Source organism: Coturnix japonica, chromosome 17 (genome assembly GCF_001577835.2).
Source record: "Coturnix japonica isolate 7356 chromosome 17, Coturnix japonica 2.1, whole genome shotgun sequence".
Classification (NCBI taxonomy): domain Eukaryota; kingdom Metazoa; phylum Chordata; class Aves; order Galliformes; family Phasianidae; genus Coturnix; species Coturnix japonica.
In genome coordinates, this window is record NC_029532.1 from 6,048,479 (window position 1) to 6,067,523 (window position 19,045).

The following is a 19,045-nucleotide window of genomic DNA, read 5'->3' on the forward strand; positions in this document are numbered from 1 at the left end:
GATCAGCAGCACTTGCCTTTGGAGTTGGGCGTTCAGCTGCAATTGCTTCTTCAAATGCGTATGGCACACTGAAGGTCCCTTTGTGTGCTCAGAGCCTGGGGAATGGAAAATTAATTGCACAAGTTCTCCTGCAAATGTGCTGAAGGATGAGGTCAGGTTAAGCTGGTTTTGGCTTCTTGGCCCTGCAAGTAGGTACCTGCACCTACATGCAGAAGGTGATGCTGGGCTAAGGGTGATCTGTCAGAACCCTGGTGCATCCAGGGGGCTTGACCCCATCCTCCCCCTGCTCTCATTCAAGAGTTTATGCAGATTTAATGGATGCTATGCTCAAGGGCCTCTCATTGTACTGGTGAGGTTTTTCACTCTTTATACCTAAATGTGACTGTGCAATTCTGTTTCCTGACAGGGTCCACCAGGTCCTACAGGCCCACAAGGTCCGATCGGTCAGCCAGGTCCAGCTGTAAGTACTGTTAGCAGGAATTCTTCTTACCCCAAAATCAATGCTGAGAAGCACTGGACAGAACAGCAGTTTCTGCCAGGTGCTGCTGATACCCAGTGCATGCGGATGAGCTGCAGGTGGAGGTGGTGGGGATGGGCTTTTTGCCTGCCATGTGCCCATGCTAAGCTGAATCAGGCTGTTTCCTTATAGGGTGCTGATGGAGAGCCAGGTCCTAGAGGGCAGCAAGGCCTCTTTGGTCAGAAGGGTGATGAAGGACCTCGAGGTTTCCCCGGTCCCCCTGGCCCTGTGGGCTTGCAGGTAAGCTATGGCATCCAGTGGGTCTGGGGTGATGAGGGCTGAGGCTCTGTGGGATGTATTCACAACTACAATTATCCCTTTCTGTCCCCCCACAGGGCTTGCCTGGACCTCCAGGTGAGAAGGGAGAAACAGGTGATGTTGGGCAAATGGTAAGAAGCTTTTCTCCTCCTGTTTTCATCATTAATGTATGCATTTTTCCAAGGAGCTTGTCTGAAATGTTTCCTCTGTCCCTCAGGGTCCACCAGGTCCACCTGGGCCCAGAGGCCCCTCCGGTCCACCAGGAGCAGATGGACCCCAAGGCCCTGCTGGGGGAATAGGAAATCCTGGTGCTGTAGGAGAGAAGGTAAAGCATGTACCCCAACCTGACTGAGGGCTGCAGGTTTGCTCCAACACTTGCTGTGAGTGGGGTGGTGATGGGGTAAATGCATGGCTGTGTTCATGCAGTCTATCAATAAATAGGTGCCATTTGAAGGGAGGAGGCTTCTCCCAGTTTGAAGTGCATGTAGTGATGTCTGGGAGGTACTTATGTTAGTGATCATTTCTCAGCTAAGTAAACAGATTCATGTATACTGTGCATTTTTGTTAATATAAGCCAAGGAGGTGGAAATATACCTGAAAAAGAAAACAGTGATGCTCAATGTCCAATGACTTGCTGAAGCTTGCAGCTCTTGGAGGCCAAAGGGGTTGAGCATGTCAAGGTGTAACTGTAGGCATCCTCTGTTCCTCCCTGTAGGGTGAGCCTGGTGAATCTGGTGAGCCCGGTCTGCCTGGTGAGGTCGGCCTGCCGGTAAGTCTGCTGCTGTGGAGGAGAGCTTTTCTCCACCAAGAAATTGGCTTAAGGGGTTTCAAAGATGCACAGATGTTGCTGGGGCTGTAGGGACTGAACCAGCTGTGTCCTTTGTGGTGGGCATCAGGCAGAGACACTGCCATGTTCTGTGGTGTTCATGGGATAAATTTGGTCACTGAATGCAAGCTGTGCATGACAATGTCAACACCACTGAGTCTTTGTGTTTTAAGATATAGATGGGTTTCTTCAGAATTGATTAGAGGATAATCAGGGATCAGCAATAGTAATAGAAACACCTTTTTTTCTTTCACAGGGTCCAAAAGGTGAAAGAGGTGAAAAGGGTGAAGCAGGTCCCTCTGGTGCTGCTGGTCCACCTGGCCCTAAAGGTCCACCAGGTGATGATGGTCCCAAAGGCAGCCCTGTAAGTACCCTCTCCTGTCAAAAGAGTTCTTCCTCGTCTTGTCTTGTGGAGATTTTCACATGGGAAGTTTTTTTCTCCAGAGATTTTTGCAAAATCTGAAATAATTTACCAACCAGATTATTGCCCATCTAATATTACGCAATGATAAGCCCATTACTTCTGAGTGCTAATGAGGAAAAGACCCAGTTGTACCTTGTCTTCCAGCAGTACTTGAAATGTTAGGCTCTTCTTGCAGGCTACCAGGAAATTCATCCCTATGTAGAAGGTGGTACATCTACTTTGCACTGGAGTTTATACATTGCCAGTGTCCTCTGCACCAATGCAAAGCTTCCAAAATAGCCTAGAGGAGATTTATGTGAATTTGGGAGCCATATCTCCAGGGTCAGATCCCTGCTAATGCAAGTTGTTGTAGCTCTATTGAAGCCAGCAGGGCTGTACTGATTTATACCAGATGACAATGGTACGATATTTGTCTTCCCTGGTCCTTTGATGCTTGTTGGCTGAAGAAATTCATCATGTGATAAGCAAAGATGGTACGAAGCAGCAGAGGAGGCAGGGGAGTTAGTCATCTCCCTTAACAGATGGTTTTTGAGATGCCACATTATTGGTTGAAACCTATTGTCTGAGCGGTGCTCTGAGGATCATTTGAAGTGCACAATAGGATTGTAGGGCGAACTGTGGTGAAGTTATTTTAGTCATCGAATGATCTGAGAGTATCTTCAGGTGAAAAATGTTACACATTAAATGGAAAGGAAAAGCAAAACCTTCTAATCTTCGCGTTGCCCAGAGCTGAGAGGATTCTGCTGTCACTTGTCTAATATATTTATGAAAAGCTCGATGAAATCCCATGTTGATACTGGAGCTTTGTGTAAACTGGCTGCAGAGCTGAACTGGTAACCGTGACGGGTTGAAATTACTGAGCACATAAAGCTGGGATGTGAACTGAGCTTAGGTTTGAGGGTAAGGATTTTGCTCCCCAGGGTGGATGCACACATTGGTCATAGGGTGATGGGTATGAGTGCTCTGCAGGTTTGCAGGTGCAGTCTCTGACCTGGGGATGTCTCTCCTCTCTTTGCAGGGTCCAGTTGGTTTCCCTGGTGATCCTGGTCCTCCTGGAGAACCTGGCCCAGCTGTAAGTGTTTGTCTCACAGAGGGGCAGTCGTGTTCCTCCTCTTGATGTTGTGGAACACGACTGTGTGCTGTTCATTCACCATTAGCTCTTCTGTCATTTACTTTACTTGGGGAACAGGTAGGAAGTCCCACCATAAGAACTTTCTTTTGGGGCAGTAGCAGTGTAAAGCTTAACAACAAGCTGAACAACACCTGCAGCTTCCAATACTTTATTTAGCTCCATTCGTACCCTCAATGTGCCTGTTTTTCTTCTCATGTTTTAGGGTCAAGATGGTCCCCCTGGTGACAAAGGTGACGATGGCGAACCTGGTCAGACAGTGAGTAACCAGATGGATGGGATTTGTGTTCAGTTCCTATGGTTACTGTGTGCGGGTGCAAAGAGTTGAATGCAGAATGATGTACAGCAGCTGATTCCCACCAGCTTCCTCTGAGCAAGTCCTCTGCTCCTTCCCAGTCCTGTCCTCTCTCCTGTCTATGTGAGCCTGGCTGCTGCCATCCACCCAGGCTGCTCAGCAATACATCCAGAAAGCAAACAGTAGCTTCTAGAAAAACAAAATCTAGCCTTTCATTTTAATTTTTCCATGCCTTATGGTATTACATGGTGGGAAGAGATAAAACAGGATACCACCTGCACCCTAGGGAGGTGTCAGGAGTTGTACCGACCACCCACACCCTGGCTTGGAACAAACTCTGTATCTCTGCTTGAGTTTTACACGCTTACTTGTTCCTCCCATGTCTCATGGTGCAGTTATGACTTAATCTCCATTCTCCATCTAGGGGTCCCCAGGTCCTACAGGAGAACCAGGCCCCTCTGGACCCCCAGGAAAAAGGGTAAGCAAGTCATTTAAGAATGATTTTCCACATGTATTGGTATTTTATATATATATATATATATATTTAAAGCTAATTTTAGTACTAGTCTAAAGTAAATGTAAAGCAGTAACATGAACAAAAGAACTGAAGCAGTCTGCCATCCACAGCCATTGGAAATCAATGGGAAGTTTGGAGCTGAATTCTGTTCTTGGTGGTTTTGCTGTTGTTTTCTTAAGATTCTAAGACCCAAAAGGAAACAAAAGTTGCTCCAGCATTTCCTCTCTTGCTGGTAGAGCCCAGGGGCTTGTGCAGCAAGAAGTGAATCCGTAAAGCTTTTCAGAGATTTGCCTCTGTGTTGCCTTCCTTCCTGTGGCCGTGGCATTGCTTAGGTAGCTCCATTACAGCGTTGCATCTAACTGAGTTTTGCATCTATTTTGTGCATTTTCTAGGGCCCTCCTGGTCCAGCTGGTCCTGAAGGAAGGCAAGGAGAGAAAGGAGCCAAGGTGAGAGCTGAATGGGATTTCTTTCTTACCGTGTCTTTCATGTGCCAAACCACTCACCCTCTGACATTGTTATTTGAAAGACAGTGATTTGATCTTTGTTGTGTTACAACAAATTAGCCTGAATCTGGGGCCGCTGGCCTCAAGTCTGAATGTGTGTTTCATCTTTTAATGAACTCCATGGAGATAATCAGAGCTTGGTAAGGTCACGGGAGTGTTTTTCTTGCTTTGAAATGACAGAGTGCCATATTTGGCAATTTAATGTGCTGTAAATGAAATGGCACGCAGAGTCCTACATCATATCCCAGAGCTAACACAGCATTATTGGACCGTGGTTATTTCAGTAGGGGTAATGGGGGAAATGTAAAGCGGGATTGCAAATTACAGATTCAATTGTCATGGCAGCCTCAGGAATGCTGATGGCGGAGGACACGCTCTGCTAGCACATCTCCCAGGACATGAGCAAAGAAAGCTTTGTGCTCTGGAGAGCTTGCAGCAAAGGCTGTTCCTGCTGTAAATCAGCAACTCTGAAAAGTGAAGTTGTTTGGGAGAACGCTTTTCTTCAGCACATCGAGGATAAGGAAGCAGTAAGAAAGTCAGCAGATGGAAAATTTTGTATGCTGTGCAGGGAATTGCATTTACTCTGTGATATCCTGCTGTGTCTCTGAGAAGATGGTTTAATGCCCCAATGCTTATTAAACCATGCTGTCTCTTGCATCCAGGGTGAAGCTGGTTTGGAAGGGCCTCCTGGGAAGACAGGCCCAATTGGTCCCCAGGGTGCTCCAGGGAAGCCTGGCCCTGATGGCCTTCGAGGAATTCCTGGTCCAGTTGTGAGTACTCCCAAATACTCCTCACACCTGAGAAAGCTTTGCAGTGGGGTTGTGTTGCTGTAACCCATCTGCCTTGGAAAATGCTTTTGTTCCCAGCATAAGATGCTGTTGACAAGCAAACAGACAGTTTCCATGCTTAAGTGCCCAAGAGTAGATGAAACATCCTCAGTGGAAATGGCATAATGATGGAAACCATCACCCAGCATGTTTTATCTGAGTGCTGGGTCTACTTGCCCTCTCTCTGGATTAACGTTTCATTGAGCTCAGAAGCCACATTTCCAGTAGAGATATATTTATACTCATTTTGTGCTCATATTTTTGCCTTTATCTGTGAGAAAACATGGCAAATATCCTCTGGCATTGTGACCAGACGAGGGTGGGTTCATAATCATCTGGGAGCACTACTGTTGTGAACAATGAGTTTGAGAGGACTGCACTGTTTTACAGGGTGAACAAGGCCTTCCAGGATCCCCTGGCCCAGATGGCCCCCCAGGCCCATTGGTAAGTCCAAACCATCAAACCTGATGAGTGTTTGAGATGGGAGAAGGCTTTCTCCATGTATTCATTCTCCCCTTTGTTTTCCCTCCTGTCTTCCAAAGGGTCCACCTGGTTTGCCTGGCCTCAAAGGAGACTCTGGTCCTAAAGGAGAAAAGGTAAGTTCCATGCATGACCCCATTGGGTGGCCTGGCATCTGTGTCTGGGTGTGGGGCAGAGGGAAATGCTTGTGATGAATGTTAACATACAAAATGAACAGGTGCTCCATTGCAGCACTTTTCTGTCTGTATTTGTCACATTTCCTGTTGCAAAAAGGCAGTATTTTCACCTTGCTCTGCTACTTCCATGTGTCATGGATAACTATGTGCTCCTATCTCCTTGTTTAGATATTTGGGTTTGTCCCTATAAATGTCTTTCACAGGTAACTTTGGCATTCTGTTAAGTCCAGAGAGAAGATCGTAATTAACATCTGCCATCTTCCCCTAGGGTCATCCAGGTTTAATTGGTCTAATTGGACCTCCGGGTGAGCAGGGAGAAAAGGGCGACCGAGGTCTCCCAGGCCCCCAGGGCTCTGCAGGACCCAAGGGAGAACAGGTAAATGTTCTGTGAGACCTTCATTAATATGCTTTTCAAGTGTGGGGTTTACTGCCCTACAGTAGGTTTAGCATAGCAGAGATGGTCAGTCTCAGCATGACAACGTTGCTAGTTTTTTGAGTCATCTTTTCTATCTGAATGTGGTCTATTCTACGTATGAAATACAGAGATGCTCCAAAATGATCCACTTTAACAGCAATTGGATTCTTGAGAGTCGCATGAGAAGATCTGAGTAGACTTAGAGAGATGCAACACAAGTATGTGTCAGGAGGACTGACATACAGAGCTGTGTGCTTGAACAAGATTCCTCGGTCATAGTCTTGTCTGGATCATGCACACATTTAAAAAGCAATTTAAGCTTCAGATTTGTATGTCCCCCAAAACAAGGTGGTCAGTGATTAATTCCATAGTTGTGGGCCAGCATCGCTGCCTGCAAATCAATATTGTTCTACTCTTATTTTCAGGGTATCACAGGTCCCTCTGGACCAATCGGACCCCCAGGGCCGCCAGGATTACCGGTATGTGACCAGTAAAAGAGTAACCTTTAAACTCTTGGGGGACTGTTCAGCCCTTCTGGGGTCACCTTGGGGCTCCCAGATAACCCAGCACAGCCTTTCTGGAGTGACCTCATGTGATGATGCTAACGGCAATGGGGATTGCCCAGCTGAGCATAATACCAGCACTTGGATGTGTTTTGAGAGTGCTTTTTGTGTGCTGAAATGGACGGGAAAGAATGGGCACAAAAAGGAAGTGAATGTGAAGAGAAAAGAAATGCTGAAACTAGTATAATACAATGTATTCTGTCTCTCTCTAAGGAGAGGCTGACTTCACTGCTAACAAAGATACTAACTCCCTTCTGTATTTTTCTCTATGCAGGGTCCACCTGGTCCCAAAGGTGCTAAAGGATCATCAGTGAGTATAGACATTGTTAAGTGAAGAGGCTGAGGGTCTCTTATTAAGTGCACAGCCTGCTGTGACTCTTCCGTATCAGCAGTGTTGAGGCAATTAGCCAGAGATGGCTGTAGCAAATTCTCAGCTCAGAAATTATAATTGGGGAAGGTTTCTGTTACATGCATTGTACTTCACTGAACATCAGTGTAGCAAAGATCACAAGGAAGAATGCGGTGAATAGTCCTTAGGAGAAAAACTACTACTGTAATGCAGAGGGTCTTAAAAATAGACTGTGAAGCAGGAGGTGGCAAGCTGAAAGAACGAGGAACTCAGTGAGAAATGCAACACTGAACTGAGCTTCGTGTTACAGATCTCATAGAATCGCAGTGATTCTTTATCCTAGATCTAAATCCTATTCAGGCAGTTAAAAATTCCTCTTGGGCAGCTTCCTAAAGTTACAAATGCTTTTTACTGAGTCACTCATGTTTTTCCTTTTTTTCCACCTAGGGTCCAACGGGTCCAAAGGGTGAATCGGGTCTTCCTGGGCCCCCAGGGCCTCCTGTAAGTACAGACCATTACATAAACTTAATGGATGTTGTCATGTAGATTTCTAGAGTCCTCACAATGGAGTGACGTCCATTAGGGATGGCTGGGAAGATTGCAGAAGGTGAAGGGAGGGATTAGTAATGAGAGGAGAACAAGAGAAGAAGGAACCAATGTTGGTGGCTGGGGTTTTCCTCAATGCCACCGTGGGTGACTCAGATGTCTAGTGTGTGTCTTGTGATGCTGCTCTCCATCACCGGTGGCTGCTTTGGCTGTTTCTTCTGTCTCTTCCCCATTTGCACTGAGAAGTTGCATCTTCTTCCCCCATCCATCAGGGTCCTCCTGGAGAAGTCATCCAGCCTCTGCCCATCCAGTCTTCCAAGAGGACCAGGCGAAACATCGATGCCAGTCAGCTGGTGGACGATGGAAATGCTGACAACTACATGGACTACGCAGATGGCATGGAGGAGATTTTCGGCTCACTGAATTCCTTGAAACTGGAAATTGAGCAAATGAAGCATCCATTGGGCACTCAACATAACCCAGCTCGTACCTGCAAGGATCTCCAGCTGTGTCACCCTGATTTCCCAGATGGTGCGTCCTGGGACAGAGGGGGCGCAGGGAAAAACACAGTGGGTTCCCAACTCCAGCTGGTGAATATGGGTCAGTGCAGGAACACAACAATTCTTGGGACTCCCTGGCCCTTGTTGTCCCCTGAGGAATGTGGCTGACCAAAGAGGCAACACATAAAGTGTGGGGATATGTGTTTCAAAACAGCTGTTTGTGAAAGATCCTGCAGTATTATATGGCATCAACCACCATTTTCCTTAAAAATACATATAATAGTAGCCTACAATGGGGATGAAAGAGCCTGAGTAAGATGGTTGTTGAAATGCACTTGAATATCCCTTTACAGTGCTGATTCTTTCTTCCGCTCTCCTCCTGTCCTGCATCCAGGTGAATACTGGGTGGATCCTAACCAAGGATGTTCCAGGGACTCTTTCAAAGTGTACTGTAATTTCACAGCTGGTGGAGAGACTTGCATCTTCCCTGATAAGAAGTCTGAAGGAGTAAGTCTTTCTTTTTCTTTCATATCATGAAGATAAAAGATTGTTTCCTAATATGAGTATTCATATACATGGTGTTGATTGTGTTAATGTGTACTGATCTGCTTCGTTGACCCATACTCTTAATTTTTGTCACTTATCCACGTGCTGTTTTATGGAGCTGCTCTCCCTGCAGCAGAGCTGCTCTGCTGGACCCAGACTGTGATGCTCCTTAAATGCAAATTGTGCTACTCTTGCAGGGTACCATAAGTTTGAGAAAGGCTCAGCCTGCTGTTTTTTTCACAGGGAGGACCTTGAACAGCTATCACAGCAGCATTAAGTGTCGGATGAATGGTTTTATTATAAGCCATAGCAGAGTTTAAGACATATCCCCTTTCCGTCCGTCCTTAACGCAGTAGAAACACGCAAATTTGCTTTATGGTTTGCAGACTGTAAGGAAAGGACAGTCCCAGGACACCTGCAGTAAAGTTTGCCCATTGGTTTTGGAGAGATTTACAGCAGAAGTGAGGGAATTTTTGGAAGAGGAAGGAGAGCACACAGCAGCTGTGCTCTTTCCTTGTGCTTTGCCTGGAAAACAAGTGGTTCAGCTGCTCGAGTGGGGTGGCCATAAGGGATGCTCTGACACCACCCTTCTTGCCAAGGTCACTCCCTGTTCCACTCCAGTTGGTTGGAGCTCCACCACACTCAGTGGTCAAGCACTGTCAGAAGATGCTGCATGTGCTGCCCTGTGTGCTGCACAACTTCTAGAGGCACTCAAGAGGCTTTTTCTTAATGATGCTCTTTGCTTTTCCTAGCCCCACAGCATCTGGATTTGACATTAGAATGACAGCAGCCTCCTCCCTTACCAGCACTCTCACCGTTCATATTCATTTTTATTTTCCTGTATCTTTCCTTTTAGCTCTCCTGCCAATAGACTGCGCTGATGGTTTTGCATCCAAAGTATCTAGAATTAGTGATCATTAGTCCTTAGCAAAGGAGGCTGGTGCAGGCAGTGGCATCTCCTTCTGCTTGAGAGGCTGCTGGCACCGTAGGGCTGTGCCGGCTGGTCTTGTTACTGATGTCTAATGATTAAGAAAACATGCTTTTAAAACAAGTCGGCCATTTTCAATAAAACGTGCAGATGCTGCTGATGGAACTGAATGTAACTTCATTTCTTTCTTTTTTCTCTTTTCTTTCCTTCCTCATTGCCGTCCACAAACTAGGCTAGAATTACTTCTTGGCCAAAGGAAAACCCAGGCTCCTGGTTCAGTGAATTCAAGCGCGGTAAACTGGTAAGATGCATCTCAGTGCTTTCAGTTTTCTTTAACCCGTGTCGTATTTTACAGAGTAAAATGGCTCGTTGGCCCAAAGAACAGCCTTCCACATGGTTTAGTCAATACAAGCGGGGGTCTTTGGTAAGTGGCTAACCTTGGCCCTCTAGTCTGAATCAGAGCACATCATCCGCTTTGGTATGGCCAGACCTGTTGCACTCTGCATGCTCGACTAATCGCCATCATAAGTTGCAGTTAAAACATTTAAGGTGGAATACTTAAGGTGAAAAAGAAGCAAAACCCCACAGGGGCACTTTCGATGACCAGCTCTGTGCCCTGCAGGGGGGTGCTGCTGCCTCTTTAGTTGCTCCCATCATAGCAAGGGCCTACAAACTGGGTGTCCCTGTACTGCTGACCCCAGGGAGAGCAGCTTTGTCTTGCAAGTCCTTGTGTGATGCTTCAGCCTGGAGCTGAGCTCTGTGCTGCTGCCCCACTTCCTTGGGGGTAGCCCAGGCAGGGCTGGTGAGTCTGCACATAACCAGGTCCCCTAAGGAGGAGATGAGCCATGCTGAGGGCACCCACACCATTCCCAGAGCTTGGGAGGAGTGAACGCATTGATTCAAAGGAAGAGATTTCAAGCCATGTGTGTGCCAAGCACGATGGCCTGGGATTGGATGTAGTCACAGCTGAGGTTTATTGAGGTCAAACAATGTTTGATGTCAGCAAGCAAACGAGGAATCAACATTAAAAACAATTAAAAAAAAGGGGAAGCAGCTCCAGTATTTTGTCTTGTAGCAGAACGTTCGTGTTGTGCATAGATAGCTCTCCCACTGAGCCCTTCACCACATGATTAGCATGAGCCAGCTCTCCTCCAGCAACAGAGATCTCCCACGTGTGTATCAACTCCTACAGGATTAGCAGGGTGTGCACCATGAGCTCGATCAGGTCAGGATGATGAGGGATGGAATTAAACCTCAGCAGACATGAGCAGGTGGAGATGCTGAGGTCCCCACAGCCCAGGGCAGAGGTTTCCTGCAGAACATGCCAACTTCCACCTTAAAGGGCAAACAAAGGAGGACGCTGACTTGTTTCCCTCAGCCACATTTCATTGCCACTAAACACGTATGCTCTGATTCTGCCCACAAGAAGGATATGGCTTCTGCAGCTTTTCTGCACCATCCAACAAGGCCGCAAAGCCAAGGCTTCAGCCTCGTAGCATCTTGGAGGGCAACTACTCATAGCTTAATTACAGAGCACTTCATCCATTAATATTACAAGTACATCCATCTCTGCATCTTCTGTGCCTTTTTTTTCCTTTATTTTTTTCCAGCCTGTTTGTTGGCTACTTTAGAGGCTGAATGGGAACCCCAGAGCTTGGGGCCCATTTTTTAAATAGACATTTCAATGCCACTTGGTGCCCTTTGTTCCATCTTTCCTGTGCTGCTATTCTCTTGCCTTTTACCTGTTCCACATTTCCTATTTGCAAAAGAGCAAAACAAAAAAGCCACCAGCACATAGAAGACTTCCCACAGCAAACCCCAAAACTACAAAGTTTGACTTAAAAAAAAAAAGAAAGCAGCATTTTGTACCAGTCAGTATTTAGAACTATGAGACTGATAAACTGGGGTGGGGGTGTTCACCTGGGTGTGAGTTGGTTGAATTCTATTTGTAGGATGGCTGTGGGTGCCCTCACCTCAGAGCCTTTGTGCCCAGCCTGGAGCCATGGCACTGCCTATGACACATCCCATAATAATCTCTGCTTACACCAGGTGTGCCTTTCTTCTTGGGACACCCAAAGAAAGATGGATGGAGTAAATGGGGGAATACAAAGAAACCGTTTTGTTTTGATGCTTCCCCACCATCATTAATCAATGACACAGAGTACGTGGAGCTAAGTTCCCAGCCTTCCTCATGATGCAGCCAGACTGCATTTAGAGGGATAAGGGGGTTGCAGATGTTTTCTTTTGGCCTCTGCTTTCCTCTTGTGTGCATTACGATCGCACGTAATTCCCTGTAGCTCTAACAAGACCTGCCACCCATCCATCCTGTTATCCCTCACTGCCATATGGCATCTGCCACAGGCAAATACTACAGCACACAAGAAGGGGAAAGGATTGATTTCTTTTGCAAAACCAACAAGCTTTGTGCACGCAGCCAGTTCCCAGTGGGTCCGCTTGTAAACCTGGTGCAGAAGCAGAACAACTGAACCCCCTTAGCACGCAGTCAGGCTACCAAACCAAGCATCGATTTGGAATAAGAATACACAGAAAAGTAACTCTTGCAGATCGATGGGCAATGCCATGTGTCAATGAGTGTGCGCTGAGTACTCAGCATTTTGAGTCTCCATCCTTCAATGTCCTGGTGGTTTTCTGCTCTCTCTTCCCCTTGGCATGTGTGGCTCTCTATGGTCAGTCATGTTTAACTCTCAGGAGGACAGTGCAACAGTATCCTGACAACCGGTTGGTATATTTTATTTGTCTTTATCATGTTTTTTTACTCAGAACTTTGTTGTCTGGGTGTGAATCTTTTCTACTGTTTGCAGCCCACACCGTGATCCGATGCTTCACCGTACCTTGAAGAACGTTGTGCTGTTTGTGTGTATTTTAATCCCAGCCATTTCTTTAAGAAGTCAGCTGTCTGTAGAGGGCAGTTTGAAGAGCTGCTCCAGTGACTTTGCTGGGCTTGGAGGTGCCACCTCAAGTGCAGTCAGTCCATAGTGTGCTCTGGATGGTCCTATAGGTGGTTCCTTGTTGGGGGGCATGAAGGAAAGTCACAGAAAGGCCTGAATCCTGAGGAGTGGAGAGATCTTGCTTAACATCCCAATGTGGTGGTGTCCAGGGAAGATAAATGAGAAACACCCCTGTGTGTGCAGAAGAAAATACCTACAGAGGTCAGATAACTTGTGTCAAATGGGGCAGAGAAAAAAAAGCTCCAGACCCTTCCACAAATCTTCTTTATCCTCAAAAGCTGGAGAAATACACTCAGTACTGGCTTTATGCCTGGAGATAGACATCCCCACATTTGTTCAATGTTGTGCCACTTTGCAGCTGGGGCTGAAATCCCCATTCCTTTCTCCTCCTCCTGCCCTTGGTTAGCTTTGTTGTTGATGTTGTTTAATTACCAACAGGTCACAGTCAGCAAACACAAATAAACTGCTGTCTGGCAGCAGGAGGACCAGAGCATCTCTGTGCCATGCAGCATGGCAGGAGCAGGACCTGTGCCCTGGTGGGATAGGGAGATCCAGCCCCGGAGCAGAGGGCAGAGTGCCCATGCACATGGGCATAAGGATGGATGGGAAATCTGGTGGTCCTTGGAGCTCGCTAAATGCATTGCTTTGCCCCTCACTGCCCAGTGTTTCCCCTTCTCCACTCCCCGTAGCTCTCTTACGTGGATTCGGATGGGAACCCCATCGGAGTGGTACAGATGACATTCCTCAGGCTGCTGAGCGCCTCGGCCCACCAGAACATCACTTACAACTGCTACCAGTCCGTAGCCTGGCACGATGCCACCACTGACAGCTATGACAAGGCCATCCGCTTCCTGGGCTCCAACGATGAGGAGATGTCCTACGACAACAACCCGTACATCCGAGCTGCATTCGATGGCTGCGCGGTATGTGGGGAAGCGGTATAGCAGGAGGGGTCCCTGAGCAAACCACCACCTCATTTCCATTGATTCAGTTGCTTTGAGGATTGAGTTTCTGCCCTGAGCTCAGATGTGGAGCTGCAGCCCTGCCCTCCCCACGCACACGCAGCCCATGGTGCTCTTTTCCTTCTCTTTGGCCGTAAGCCATGTCCAGAGTTTCTAAAGGTGGCCCAACATCCAGCCTTTGCTTCTGCCTTCTGCTGGGCATCTGATGGAGGACTGAGCTCTGAGCAATCTGCCCTCAGGAACTGACAGTTTGGCAAAGTAGGTGCTGCTTGCATTTATTTCCAGACCCAGTTTGGCAGTGCAAAAACATGCATAATTCTCACCTTCTGCAACTGCAGTGCTTGAAGCCCACGGGACTGAATGATAGAGATGTTTGACAGCAAAAGCCCTCCACATAATTTGAGATTAAAGTGATTCTGTTCTGGCAGACGCACTTTTACTGTAGGAGCAATGAGAAAAAAATCAAATTAGAATCACTTCTTTTAATATGCCTGCAAGGGAGGAAAAGGGCATTCATCCCTCTACTGAAAATGCTCAGAAGTCGTGTGGGGAGGTTTATCTTCAAGCACCACGTGTCTCCTGATAACACAACTCGTCCTCAGCAAAAAGAGCCCTCCTCTCCCTTCTCCTTCATAAGTCCCAGGGAAGCTTCAGACCACACACTGCTCATTTTAAAGCAGGTGCATCTGATGAAAACCCTTTTAGGTTAAATGATGCTGCTCAGGTGCTCTGTGTTCCTCTTCCTTCTTCTTAATGAGGAATATTTGCCTGGAAACAAGACTGGAGCTCCTTTGAGTTTATTTGCTTGGTTGCTTCTTACCGGAGGCTGTAGCACCGGCTGCTGTCAGCACAACCAGCCTCAGTGCTGCAAGGTTAAGACTGGCAGGAGCAAAGCAGGGAGCCATGTGGACTGGTGAGCTGGTGGGGGGGTATAGGGCTTTGGGCATCACTTCCAAGCTTCAGCCCATCCTCCCACCTCTTTCTGCAGAGGAGGTAAAAGACTCTAAAGGGACTCACTGAATTCTGCAGGGATAGATTCGGTGCAGAGCCATATCCCAGCAAGATGCTGCAGAGCCTTGCAGAGCGATGCTCTGTCTCTCCTGCATTCCTGTAGTGTCTGTGGGACCTCAGCAGGTCATCCTTGCTGAAACACTGGCAATATCTATAAGGTTAAACCTTAATGTGAGAAATGAAGCCTGGTTACCCAGCATGGCATTGCCACAGAGGCCCCAGGAGGCCCCACCTTGACCATGATTGAGGCTGCTGCAGCCAGCACCAGAGGAGCTCCAGGGCTAATGTTTGGGCCATTATTTGAATGTGTTTTTCCTGATCTTACAGCCCTTTCTCAGTAACTATGATACAGCCTGTTCTTCTGGGACACACAAATCAGAGGGTAAGGTAGAGCCAAAAGCTGCTCCATAAATTCACTTGTTTGTGCAGCTTTGTATGCTCCCGGGTGCACTTCTTCTCCTCCAATAATTATTTATATTTCAGAAATAACTGTATGGCTAGCAGGCACGATAAAAAGACAACATCACCTTGTGAATTCCATCAAACTTTAAATGTGGGCTTTTTGGTAGTGCTCGGATAATAGTCAAACTAATATATTCAAATTAAACTGCTTATATTTGCTCAACAACCCGTGCGTGTCCTTGGGGAGGCAAAACAACTATACCACAGCCACAGCAGTGCTGCTGAGCTCCTGTTCCAGCTCTGAGATGTGCTGAAAGCAGTGTTAGGACCACTCCATCCTCATGGCAACAGCTCCAAATTGAGTGCTCAGGGCAGCCATCTCCCCAGTATCCTCAGTGGGGAGCTGGGTGCTGGGTGCCTCCAAATTAGCATAGGAAATGCCTGGGTGACACCATCTGTGCATTCCTAGCAGACCAGTGAATGTTTGCTCATGATAATCTGCTGGCACTGGGTCCAGAGGTACCATTGGAGCTCTTCTCTCTCCCTCTTCTCCCACCAGGCAAAGAAGGGCTATCAGAAGACTGTCTTGGAAATCAACACGCCCAAGGTCGAGCAAGTGCCTATCGTTGACATCATGTTCAATGACTTCGGAGAAGCATCACAGAAATTTGGATTCGAGGTGGGACCAGCTTGCTTCATGGGCTAAGAGCCACCTGATGAAAACTAGTCTCCAAATGAGCAACCTCGTAACCTCATTGCGCCATTTAATTAATTAAAAGAGAAAAAGAAAAAAAAAGAAGAAAAAAAAAAGAAAAAAAAGGAGAAAAAAACAAAAAGATTTCCTCGTCGTCACATGCACGTTCTGAAACTGGACAGTGATGGGTTCTTTCCTCTTCGTTTTGTTTTGTTCTTCGTTTTTGCCCCAGTTCCTCCCACTGTGCCGCGGCACCCGCACAGAATCGCATGACCTGACACTGCCCATGTGGCCCACGGACCTGTCCCGCGTGTCCAGAGATGGAAACGCATCCGAGACTTCTTCTCTCCACCAAATGATGCCAAGTGCTTCTCTGCAGGTTTTTGTTCCTTTCTAAGGGGAAAAAAAAAAGGATAATAACTTGAAACTCCCGCGCTCAGCTTGACGTTGAATTCCTGGCTCTCATGCGAACCCTGCTGAAGTTCTCATGGTCATCTCATTGACTTCTGTGAGATTTGCATCAGGTCTAGCAAGCAGATGTAATGGCCATTTCCAGAATCTGTAATATCTCCATTGAATCACCTAATCTCACTTCTTATAAAATCTAACCTGACCGATTTGATTGCTAAAAGCCACCCCGGGCATCTCTTTCTCATGTCTTAAAGGTGCTTATATTTTTGTATGTTTGTAAGTAAATATTTGTATTGTATATTATTTGAAATGTTCCCACATTCCTGGCTTCAAAACATGCATGTGACCCCACCTGACCGCTGCCATCCCACCGGGGGTTGCAGCTGAGGCCGTACCCCCACAGCCACCGGTGCCTTTGGAATGATATGCTCCAACATAAGGAAAGCAAAGCCTCTCTTTTTGCTACAGAGCACTACGAGCAGGCTGTGGTTTGCATCTCTGCCTCTTTGTGCCCCTGCTTTCACCTTCACGTATGTCTTTTAAGTTAATTCTTCTTGCCTCCTTGTTTCCTTCGGCATTCTTTTAAAATAATAATAATTAAAGAAAAAATCTATTCCCAGTGGCAGATTGCAGTGGCAGGGGAGAATCCCTTTGTCCTGTTGGGATATCGAGTGTAAAGCAACAACAACAAAAAAATAGAGAGAAAAGACAAAAGGTGCTGTTTTGTTTTTACATGTCTCTTCGTGGTGCTATCTATCCAAGTAATGTTAATACTACACTGGTTGGACTCTGCCATTGGCCAATCTCCCACTGACCGCTGCTTCCAACACAGACTGCACATTTCTGCTCCGGTCTCTGGTTATAAATGCATGCCAGCTTCATATTTGCTATGCAGAAGACCTCTTCTTTTCCTTCATTGTATTATGGGAGCTTATATGGCCTGTGTAGGACGTATTAAAAGCGCTTATGCCTTGTCAAAAAGTATTCATGCATTTATACGATGCTGATCACACCAGGTTGTATCGGTGGCTGAATGTTTGTGGTGCTAATTGATGTAATTGTTGTGAAGAAGGAGCTGCGTGTGCCATTCTCTTCCTCTTCCCATGGTGGCTCCCAGGATGGCTTTCTTTCCCATGCAGCCTTTCTGAATCACAACCCTCTGCTGCCCCATTCCTTTTCCATGTGTTGCTTTGTTTTCTCCCCATCTGTTTCCTTGTGTAAATCTCTTGGCTGGAAAATTGATGTTGCAGGGGATTTTTGTAATTATTATTATTATTTGGCCTGGAGTATTACAGTTGAGCTGAGGGGAGGTGGGGGAGTCTGTCACCATAAAGGAAAGGACATCACACTTACTGTGAAAGGAGGCAATATATGATGTCTTTTCCCCTCTCCTTCCCTAGCAGAGAGCAGCAGAACCCGCAGGGGTTGGAGCGGGGAGGGAGCGAGGCAGGAGCTGCAATGCTGCACGGTGCTTTCGGGTCTGCAAGAGCCGTGTCCATCCATCTCCCTTCTTGTATTGTGTTCTGTTGAATTACCATTAATTCTTATTATTTTTCTTCCACTCGGGGCGTTGGGGGGGTGGGAGGGGAGAAGTGGGGAAAACAACCTCAAAAGGTGCTACCCTAAAAAACTGCAGACTCCAGCAGCAAAGCAGTGAAAACAAGGATACGGTTGATCTGGTGCCGAATTCAGCTCCTGCTCACCTCGGCACGAGCCTTGGCTGGGAGCAGTGGGAAGGTCAAAGAGGTTGCACGTTCCTGTCTGCAACAGATAAGCCATATCTCGATGTATGTTACGCATGTGTGAGTCACGTTTAGGTCATGTGATTCTGTTCTGATGAATTCTCATCAAGGGAGCTTTTTTCTTTCTTTTTTTTTTCTTTTTTTTTTTTTATCCCCTCTTCTTTTATTTCCTCGCTTTAAGAAGAAGAAGAAAAAACAAACAAATAAATAAATCCTCTGTTGAGTTCCACAGTGTTGTAATTGTACTGAGCTCCAAACTGTTCCGATTCCCCCCAGACCACTTAGCCTACGGTATTATTGCAATAAAATTACTACTTGTATTTGCAGACCTTCTTTTCGTGTAATTTTATTTCCCCTCTTCCCTTAATATATATTGACTTGAACAAATGTTGATAAGAAAAATAAAACCTATGGAAAAAAATAATAATAATAAATAATAAATGTAGTACATAAGGCCCTTTTTAAACTATACCGTCAAACGACATCTTGTACATTTCTTCCAAGTCCAATAAACATGTCATAAAATTTAAGTGTAATGCCCGTTAAGAGCTATTTTTAAATATTTTAAACCTGTGTAATAAAGGAATAAATGTAATAGTTGGGGTTTTTTTGGTTGGTTTTTTTTTTTTTTTTCAATAAATCAAGTTTACTGTTTCCACCTAAACCAACGTGATGTGAATGTCTTCTTGGAGTCGGTCGCAGAGGGATTTCCCTCCTGACCCCTGAGCTTGGTGATGCACGAAGAGTTCATCGGAGGCGATGAAAGGGAACGTGTGCTGTAAAGTAAGGAAGGAAAGACCTCACAGGGAAAGCTCCCAGGCCTGGAATGCTGTTTCTCAGTCAGGACGTACCCAGCAAGGTGAATGACTTCAGCTTCGGGCTGTGCACCAGAGCTGTGACCACTGGCCACCGGTTCTCTGCTCTATAGCAATGGACCTGAGGAGCTGTTGCTTGCCACCGCAGCCTGTCCTCATCTCATTGCACCCTGAGGTGAAGCCAGGAAACAAAATGGTTCTGCAGGTGCTGGCTGAGTTGCTTGGCCACAGAGTCCTGCC

The 19,045-nt window shown here is 46.5% G+C and overlaps 1 protein-coding gene across 2 annotated transcripts in view; it reads left to right on the forward strand.

Annotated features, from left to right (window-relative positions):
* The window catches only part of COL5A1 (collagen type V alpha 1 chain), a 121,245-nt gene extending 102,591 nt beyond the window's left edge, over positions 1-18,654 (forward strand). The window contains exons 45-66 of one of the 2 annotated variants that reach the window (XM_015879297.2): positions 407-460; positions 650-757; positions 853-906; positions 993-1,100; positions 1,491-1,544; positions 1,858-1,965; positions 3,044-3,097; positions 3,360-3,413; positions 3,874-3,927; positions 4,359-4,412; positions 5,132-5,239; positions 5,687-5,740; positions 5,839-5,892; positions 6,221-6,328; positions 6,793-6,846; positions 7,205-7,240; positions 7,727-7,780; positions 8,098-8,356; positions 8,720-8,832; positions 10,155-10,223; positions 13,458-13,691; positions 15,703-18,654. In XM_015879297.2, coding sequence (XP_015734783.1) covers positions 407-460; positions 650-757; positions 853-906; positions 993-1,100; positions 1,491-1,544; positions 1,858-1,965; positions 3,044-3,097; positions 3,360-3,413; positions 3,874-3,927; positions 4,359-4,412; positions 5,132-5,239; positions 5,687-5,740; positions 5,839-5,892; positions 6,221-6,328; positions 6,793-6,846; positions 7,205-7,240; positions 7,727-7,780; positions 8,098-8,356; positions 8,720-8,832; positions 10,155-10,223; positions 13,458-13,691; positions 15,703-15,849 — 1,992 coding nt within the window. In that variant the 3' untranslated portion in view covers positions 15,850-18,654. Of the gene's footprint in view, positions 1-406; positions 461-649; positions 758-852; positions 907-992; positions 1,101-1,490; positions 1,545-1,857; positions 1,966-3,043; positions 3,098-3,359; positions 3,414-3,873; positions 3,928-4,358; positions 4,413-5,131; positions 5,240-5,686; positions 5,741-5,838; positions 5,893-6,220; positions 6,329-6,792; positions 6,847-7,204; positions 7,241-7,726; positions 7,781-8,097; positions 8,357-8,719; positions 8,833-10,031; positions 10,101-10,154; positions 10,224-13,457; positions 13,692-15,702 lie in introns of both variants that reach the window. The other variant, XM_015879296.2, reaches the window with a different exon arrangement.
* The last annotated feature ends 391 nt before the right edge of the window (positions 18,655-19,045 follow it).